Source organism: Myotis davidii, unplaced genomic scaffold (assembly GCF_000327345.1).
Source record: "Myotis davidii unplaced genomic scaffold, ASM32734v1 scaffold115, whole genome shotgun sequence".
In the NCBI taxonomy this organism is placed as follows: domain Eukaryota; kingdom Metazoa; phylum Chordata; class Mammalia; order Chiroptera; family Vespertilionidae; genus Myotis; species Myotis davidii.
This window is the reverse complement of record NW_006291010.1, coordinates 3,462,024-3,471,798: the sequence shown is the minus strand read 5'-3', so window position 1 is coordinate 3,471,798 and position 9,775 is coordinate 3,462,024. Positions and strand designations below refer to the sequence as shown.

Genomic DNA, 9,775 nt, shown 5'->3' with positions numbered 1-9,775 from the left:
CCCCCAACTTTTTCTGAAAATCAGTGAAAAAAATCTTTGGGTGAGGATTAGAAGGAAAAAATAAATAAAGCAAGTATTCACAAGATAACCAATTTGTACTAGAGAATGTGAAAAAACAAATACAACACTATTAAAAAAGCAAATGCCCAAATAAATTATGTTCAAATATACAAAAAGGATAATAAGTATTTTAAATATCACAATGCTTTAACTTGGACACTAATATATTAATCTTTTAAAATATGTCAAACAATTTTTAAGCTCTTATAGTTTGGGAAATTAAATGTTTAAATTTCTTCTAGGTATAAATATTGAGAACTAAGATAAGAATATATTCATATGGATTTTTTTTTATTAATGCAAAGGGATTTTGTTTTACTGTTTTCTTTAATTTAAAATCAATAAAGGCACTGTTATTTGCACATTATTACTCTGTGCTATTTTAATGAAATTAAACCAAAATACCCTATGAAATAAACACACAATATTTATATTGCTTAAATCTAATGATTTAAATTCTGTTGTCTAAAATTGCAAAGTACATTGTTTACAACAAAATAACTATGTGGCCTCCTACTAACAGACTAGTCTTCATCAAGCTATGGGTCCATAGCCAAGGCTTTTCACAGTGTCATTAAGCTCAGACCTAACCAGAAAACTCGACAAACACTCAAATACTTAATGTATAGTGTGTCAAAGCACTGAATAGTTTAAGAAACTGAATCTTTTTCAGTTTTTATCCAAATATTTTCATGGAATATGCCCACTCTTCTGATATTTGGGGTGCTCTGGCACTACTGATAGGAAGTTATTGGCACCTCTATGAAATTAAAGTGTTAATTTCATCTTTTGCTATCATCTCTCCATACACTGTCATGGTAGCACCTGATTCTTCTGAATTATACTAAATTTACTTCTAACTACTAAAAAAAAAAATTACCAAACTAATTCTATCCCTAAGTTACAATAGAAGGTTTCCCTTGAAATACCTATCTCAAATTTTTCTTTTGTTAATAAAAAAAATTTACAATGTGAGATGAACATACAGGAGAAAATATATATTTATAACTGATAAGAGAAAGTGAGGTAGTAATTTGCTCCAAAACTCTATAGTGTAACAGGTATTTCTCATAAAATTTATCTGAACCAACATAATAAATGTTTGAAGTAATAAAATGCTTATATTTATATTCTGACTCAAGAATATCACTTTGCAAAGGTTAAAGTCTAATTTTTACCCTCATTTAATCTGGATTCTTAGTGTACACTCTGATAGAAAAGAGCTTTAGACTAAACTAATACCAAGGCTAAAATTAAAAAGACATAATGTTGGTATCTCTGAGACTCCTTTTCATTTCAAGTTAAGTATCTGCCTAACAACCAGTGAAACTGTGGCTGTGCTAATGGCTATTCTGAAACTAAAACAGGGTTCAGGAGGACCCCATCTACAGCGAGGAGATTCTGAGTTCTGCCAATGTTGCAACATAGAGCATCCAGGAAACTCAAAGGTTACTGAGACCTCACAGTCTTCTCTCATTGGAAATGGGACACAAAACCCTTATGAACTTCCCTGCTATTACTAGATTATATAGATGTCTAGGAGCAATGTGCTGTGGTGGCCCAAGTCACTCGCACATAAAAATAAGTTAACAGGGCACCAGAACGTCTGATACATCACTGCCGCTTTTCTAAAATAGCAATTGGCTATCCCAGTCCCTGTTCTTTGTGGGGTGGGATAGTGAGGCAGAATTTAGAAAATGTAAAGAAAGAAAGAGCTGCAACCCATAAAGTAATTTTTGCAAAACAATTCAGGACAAAGGAAGCTAGGAATTTCCCATGCGTTTATACATCAGATAGTCCCTCTTCTGCCACACTTATTATGGAAGGAACAAAGGCCTCACTGGTTCTCTTAAGCTATTTACATGTTGCAATCAGTTTCAACAGCTGTCAGTGCCAGCAATAACGTACTCACCTTGCTCATATAATGTAGGGGGAAGATGATGCTGAGGAAAGAACTGAGGCGGCATATCTCCAGGTCCGGTAACAGGTGGGTAGTAAGCCGTATGGGAGTTTTGCATATAATGTGGGTGGTGAGCCAAGTAGGGGGGTAGGTGATGGGTTGGAGACATGGCTGAGGGGTAGCTTGGGGGGTAACACTCAGGAGACTGGGGTGTGACCACCACCCGGCGGACTCCAGTATTGTCTTCAATCACCTAAAGAAAACAGCAAAAAGAGTGTAGTATGTATCGTTAGCTAATATCTTGTGAACATACACAGTAGTTAGTACTTCCCCCTTAATTTTAATTTTCTGCCCTCCATAGGAGGAAAAATTAGTACCCATTAAATTCTGGTTCTATAATCCAACCAGTTAAGTGAGTTTTAGAAGTAATAACATTAACCATTACAATTTATGAAATTTTCATCAACCACCTCATTCTGATTACAGAAGATTTTTTGGAATGATCAAGAGCTTGATGATCAATCTTGTTTGTCTCATAAACAAGACTTCATCCAAGACAAGTGAATTTAATATGTGTTTAAGTTAATTTTAGAAATGACTTGAAATATAACTACCAGGTCAGTGATTTTTCCAGAAAGAAGAGACTTTCTGGGGTATATAGTATGCTTTACAGGGCTGAGCTTTCTGAGAACACTTGAACCCTTTCCTACTTTAGCATGCACAGTTCCATCACCATAGAGGCTTTAGTGGGAAAAAAGGAAACATAACTTCAGAAACCATAACAGTGCCAAAAGGTCATTTAATCTGGGACCAAGGATGTAAATGAAATGAGAGGATTCCAACCAATGAAAACCCTGACTAATCCCAAATCAAATCGGACACCTCTGTTTATATCCTGGTGAGGTAATGAGTGTTATGAAGGAAGACACAACGGGGCAGGACCTGCTATGAGGAGAGTGAGTGCCAATCAACATTAGATCCATACTTTGTCCAGATGCTTTTAAATTTACACAAGGAAGGTAATTAACTAAAGCCGAACTATACCAATATTTATTGCCTCTGTGGCCAACTTCATGCTACCTGCTCTAAGAGCAAACAATTTTGTTGAGACACAAGATAAGAAACAACTAACATAACAGATACCATAATCAAAAGGGAAAGCTGTGTAATACAGAGAAGAGCATTGAATGACAGAACATGAAGGGCTTCACTAGCCTCAAAGAACTGATAGGACTGGGAGAGCTGGACAATGGCCCGTGAGACAAGGCAGTGGAAGGGGGCAATGAGGGCATTAAGAGTAAACTTGGAAGCCAGGACTAGGCTGCCAAAGAGACCAGCTGGTCTAATAAAGTACTTAAGACATTCAGGGACTCACAAGGTAAGAAGTGCTTTAAAAAAAATAAAAAGACCCCAACACTGAAAATTAAACTTGTAATTGAAATACATATCTCATTACACCTCAGGAGGCTGATTATAGGTAAAATAAAATGACTTAATGGTAATCCAAAGCATTCTGATAAAATTTATACTAAGTTTTATTTTAAAAAACATTGCCCAATTTAAAATGGCAAGTTCATCCATTTTAGTCTATACTTTAGTGTACAAGATAGGTTTAGTTTGAATTAATAGTAATTAATCTTTATATTAAGAAAACAAAAATCTTTATGTTTATTAATGAATCAATTACCATAACAATATCAGAATTAACTACTATGTTAAAAGTTCCTTAACAAAGCAATATTATTAACTCCTTTAAATTAAGACTCTGAGTCATATTCCTACTATAGCTCAAAACATATCTATTCGTTAATAAATGTAACTTTTCTGGACTTTGGCAAGCTAATCACATTAACCTCATTTATGAATGCATGACTGCCAATTTACAGGTGGATGTGAAATCATGCTTAAACCATGATATTGTAACCACAAAGCTTTTCCAGAAAGCTCAGGTCCAAATAACATGGTTCCCAAACCAATGGTCTTTTCACAGGCTGTACCTTGTGTCCAATATGACACATCCTCATTGTATAAAGAATTAACTTTGCAGATAGTTGAGAGACAGACAGAACTATTTCTGGTGCAACATCAGGTATGGGTACAGAGATTGTGCCTGGCTTTTCACATGGTTGACAGACTGGCCAAAGGGATGACAGCCTCATGAAACTCAAGAATCTGACCCCTATAAGAGGATGGACTTAAAAATGGAGAAAAGCACCTGGCTGGTGTGGGTCAGTGGTTGAGTGTCGACTTATAAACCAGGAGGTCATGATTAGATGCCTGGGTTTCGGGTTTGATCCCCGGTAGGGAGCATGTAGGAGGCAGCCGATCAATGATTCTCTCTCATCACTGATGTTTCTGATTCTCCCTCTCCTTTCCTCTCTAAAATCAATAAAAATAAAAAAATAAAAATAAAAAGTTGGGTAAACAGCACCAACAGAGTTAAAAATACTACTTAAGGGAAAGGAATAAAAATAAAAGATAAAGAGCAGAAACATCTTTTTATTTTAATATTTTGTAAAAATAAGTATTTCCACTACTTAAAAATATTAATAGATCTAAAGTATAAATTATCTTTCACCAAAAAAAGGTTTCCAGTTAGGAAACGAAGTCATTTTCTTAAACTACAAATTGCCTACATATATGAAAATGGTTTCACAGCCCCATTTTTAATTATTTTAAGTTATTCTGTGGTATTTGTTAAAGACATCTATTTACTAGTACATGTATAGTCCAACACTTTCACCCTTACTAATCAAGGCCAACTTTATCACTAAAAATATTTTTAAGAAAATGAAATATTAATTCTGAAATAATCAGAAACAAAACCCCAAAATATATGCTAATTATTTTGCTTATTGTTCTTCCATAATACAAATTACAACATACTTAATTACCAAATTCAATTCTGATCTATGTCTAAGAAAATTATGCCTATTTCCCCAAAGAATAAAGAAGTCTGAGGAACAATAATAATGTACAAAATAATACTCAACTCAAGAAATAGTGGCAATAGCATTCTTTGTTATTTTTTTTAAAAAGGTTCATAAATATATCACTGTAGCAGAATTTAGAAATCAGAATGAGTTCAGTCCAAAAATCTTCAGACAATAAAATGTGCCTTCAGTCTTTTCAAATAACCATGGAAAAGACAGACTCATTTCCTCTTGGGATGAATGAAATTGTGACAATGTCCAGGGGCAGACAAATCACCTGCATTCAATTCAACAACTGTTTCCTGACACATACTATGAGCTAAACACTGGATATTCAAGTGAAGGGGAAAAATAGGTCTTAAACAGTAAGATTTATTTACATAGCCTAAGAATAATATAAAGAGAAAAATTAGACTAAGTCTTAAGTGTTGTTCAGAAATCAAAACAAAGTACTGTCTTTTCTGAAATTAAAAACAAAGTATTCTTCATCTAGACCAGTGGTCGGCAAACCATAGCTCGTGAGCCACAGTTTGCTGACCACTGACTAGACTAGACTATTTTCCTAGCTCTGTGACTCAACAGAATGACCACTCACATATCTTCTCCAGAGCACAGACCCTTGGGAAAGGTCACTGTGCTAGGTTCTCAGGATACCACTTGTTATGGGCTGAATTATGTCCTCCCTTCCCCAAACTAATTTATGTACTGAAATCCCAACTCTCTGTACCTCAGCATGTGACTATATTAGGAAATAGGGCCTTTAAAGTAATGCAATTTTGATAAAATGAGGTCATATGGGTGGGGCTTAATCCAATATGTCGTCCACAAAAGATGTAAATTAGGCTACAGATACACAGGAAGAAGACTGTGTAAAGATGCCAAAGAAAGATGACCATATACAAGCCACGGAGAGATCTTAGACGAAACCAAACTTGTAGTCTCCAGAATTATGAGAAAATAATTTCTGTTGTTTAAGCCACCCAGTCTGTGGGCACCTCATTATGGTAGCCCTACAAACTAATACACCTCCTATCAGGGCCTCCCAACTGTCCTCTAAAGTCCTACCACCATCCTTGTCTGCTTAAAAACACGCTCTACAAAAAATAATGCATTTATCCACCATGAACAAATGCCCAGCCACCTGCCTCAGGCTAAGGAAGAAAGTCCGCCTGATGGAAGCTAGTTTGCTCCTTTATCACGTCTTTGGATTCTGCTCCAGAAGTATTTACTGAGAAACTTCTATGTGCCTAGTCGTCCTGCTACACAGTGCCCTAGACACAGGATGAGAGCTAGAGAATAAGGCACAAAGAGTTAAATGTTGATCTTATTTGCATGGGTGTTTTTAGAGGTATAATCAAGAGAACCATTAAAACAAACTGGAAAAACTTGGAAGCAACAGCAAGAGGGGGCAGCATGGAGAGACAGATAAGGAAGAAACTCACAGCCAGTGCCTACTGTCTGCCAGCTGTTGGACATGGGTTACTCATTGGTCTCCTGGAGAATTAGATATCAGCATCCCTGCTGGACAGGAAGGTGACCAAAGAACAACATGGTTAAAATGTACTAGTTCAGCAGCAGAACCAGAGTTTCTTTCTGGTCTGTACTCCAAAGCTTTTATTATGTGGAGAATTATACACAAGAGAGGTATGCTAAGAAATAAATATGTAAACAATGAACTGTGAGAAATAGGATAGCTGGGTTTTTAAGAGATGTGAAGGATTCAATATTTACTAAGTGCCTGCCGCTCTGCTTTAATACCATCTACTGAAAAAAGGCAACATATTAACATGTGCTAAAGTCCAGTGACTGATACATAACAGAAAAATCTTACCTAGTAATTACTCCTATTAATATTAGTACTTCATTAATTCCTCCCAGCAATCCTGGGAGGCCCACACAGCTATCCCCAGTTGGGAGGTTAGAGGAATAAAGTCCAGGGAAGTTAAGCTAACTCACCCAAGGTCAGAGAGCTACCAAGGGATAAAGAGGACGATTTTGAGTCCAAGAATTAAAATGTATCTCTTAACAACACTTAGAGTCTGAGTGACTTTTCTCATAACTGACAGAGGAGGAAGCTAGTTCTCCTTACTGAACCAAAATGCTCCACAGGAATTTTAATAAACTACTCAGTTCCTAAAGCTCTGTCTTCTACTTCTGGGCTGCAAATGACAAGAATCAAAAAAAAGAGCTTGAAAGGCAGGACGTAACAGAAAAATTTGAAAGGCTGCCCCAGAGGGCCAGAGATGAGCCAGGAGGAGGCAGGGCAGACTGGGGACATGCATGCCTCTGTATGCAAGGCCCGGCAGCCGGCTGGCAGAGGGGCAAAGAACACTGAGGGAGCCACCTGCACTCTGAAAACGGGGACCAAATGAGTCTGTGAAGGTCAGGCTCAAGCTCCATTCCGCACTGCTGCGAACATGCTTGAAGTGGGCTCCTAGGCCATTCGGGAAGGAAAAACTATCAGCTGAAACTGAGCACACAAACAAAAGGCTGGGCAATGCAAACAGCTGCATGGACCCGTGGGCAGGCAGAGTCCAGGCTTCCCCCAGCCCCACTGGTGCTCACCCCTCCACCAGCATCTGGGTCCGGCAGTATGAATTACAGATCTGTCTCTCCCACCCAAATGCAAGTCCCTCAAGGGCACCTGTGCACACAGGCGGCTTTCAAGAAAGGATGGCTAAGTGGACAAATGAATGAAAAAGCAAACAACAACAAATAAATTTATCTTCTTAGATTTAATGTCTATCTACCAAGAGCTATTTAACACATTCATTATCAAAATTTCCCCCCATAACTCAGGTAAATATCTGACATTCTTCTCCAAAATTTCAAATACTCTAAACCTAGTTAACTGCAGATGTGTCATGCCTGACTTGTATTTTAAATGTTTTAAATATTAAATATCATTTAATATTACTATTTAAATTATTTTAATATTTTATTTCACAAGAAAGACACTGGGGGGAAAAAAAGACACTGAAAACCAGGAGTACAAAGGTGTTAGCTCCACTTTTCCTCTCTTTGTACTAACCCTTCATTCTGCATTTTCTAATCCAGGGTGGGGCAAAAATAGGTTTATAGTTATTCATATGGAAAATAATACAACAATAAATTATAAATAATAACCTGTGTTTCACATACAACTGTAAACTCACTTTTGCCTCACCCTGAACAGTGAACAGTATAATAGAGGAAAAGCAAATTAATTGTTCATGGAGAGTAGAAATTTGAAACATGAGGATGTTATCTTCCCTAGCCCATCTCCTTTTCGTTACTATGGAAAATACTCCCACCACCATCACATAAGTACCATTAGGAGAATGCGAAATTGGAATAAAAAGAGCATTCAAAGAGCAACCAGAGTTAGACAGAAGCAAGTCATCCTTCTATTTTACTGATGAAGTTAATTGACTTAAAAATGGTGGACGAATTGAGTGTCTTTCCAAATTTGACTTTTCTGTCCTTTCAAATTGCATGCTTACAACTGTGGATGAAAATACCAAACATATATCTCAATGTCATTTTCTCTTCATATCTGTAATGGCTAACACTGATGAAATAATATTCCAATGTTTCATTATCATTAATGTCCTGAGACAATAAACCCTTTAGGCTTAAGACCAGCTCCTTTTGCCATACAACATGGTATTTTTGTAGCCAAATGGAAAAAAACATTATTGTTGATGTTTCTAGGTTTCTAAAAGTCCTTTACATATAATATAAAGGATTAGTCTGCAGAGCATTTACAGATTGAGAATAGATATCAATTTTAAAAATTTTATTTTTAAATTAAGAATTTTTTTAAAATTTTGAATTCCTTTTCTCAAACAGTTCTTGCCAATGGTTAATCAAAAAAATTCATCTGCTATGTAGGTAACCAAGCCTATGGTTTTAAATAACAAGGTGATTCATGACTAAACAAAAATTCCCCCAAAATTTTACCTACACACTCATTTATATCTAAAAATCTTAAATTTTCTATTGGTGCTTAATTTTTAACTCTCATGCCAAATCCAGGCAATGGCTAAAGAATAAACTGAGGGGGGATGGTTAGATCCAGATAATAGATCCAAGCCAGACTGCTGTACAGGGATCACAAGCTGGAGGCACTGATATGGCCCTTACTGTAGGCTTGCTCGGGAGGCGACTGTATAAGGGGATACCCTCATAAATGGCAAACCCCCCTCTGTTTCCTTTATATGTGCCAACATTTTTACATACACAGAAACAAGCTACTTACACTTACAGGAATCTATAATCTGGAAAAAGGAGAGCAACTAGGGCATATATAAATTAAAAATCTTTTAGTACATTACTGGACACACTTGTCTTTTTCCAGATGACTACCCAATTATTTAAAAACTAAACCCACTGAGGTCTGGAGAGGATGATGGAAACAAGTATATCCTCTGTGGTATCTCTTTAATCCAACTACTTCAGGTGATGCTATAGGTGAGGGGACAGTGGCAGCAATTTATTAAGACCTTCCAAACTAAGAAAGAAACCAGGCAAGGTTAAGAGACACAGCTTACAAACAGCTGTCATAGCACACCCCAGCTACCCCAACTTGAGGATACCATGGGAAGGGAGAGACCCCTGTTTTAAACAGAACTGAGCTCCTTAAGACACTGCTGAGCCAAGCAGCTCCTTTCCCAAGCAGAAATACAGCACTGGGCAGAGGCTGAAGAAAAATGGCAAACTGATAAACTTGGTGTAACAATTAAAGCCATAACAACAAATCCTGTGGTTTATATATCATGTAATCTATACCTATAATCTATATATCTATATCTATATCTATATCTACACCTACACCTACACCTATATCTATCTATCTATCTATCTATCTATCTATCTATCTATCTATCTACCAAGTAACATG

At 36.6% G+C, this 9,775-nt stretch overlaps 1 protein-coding gene across 1 annotated transcript in view; it reads right to left on the bottom strand.

Annotated features, from left to right (window-relative positions):
• The window catches only part of FNDC3B (fibronectin type III domain containing 3B), a 269,959-nt gene that overhangs the window by 139,020 nt on the left and 121,164 nt on the right, over positions 1–9,775 (bottom strand). Inside the window, exon 5 of the mRNA XM_015564176.1 lies at positions 1,973–2,213. Within this exon, the coding sequence (XP_015419662.1) occupies positions 1,973–2,213 (241 nt within the window). The remainder of the gene's footprint in view (positions 1–1,972; positions 2,214–9,775) is intronic.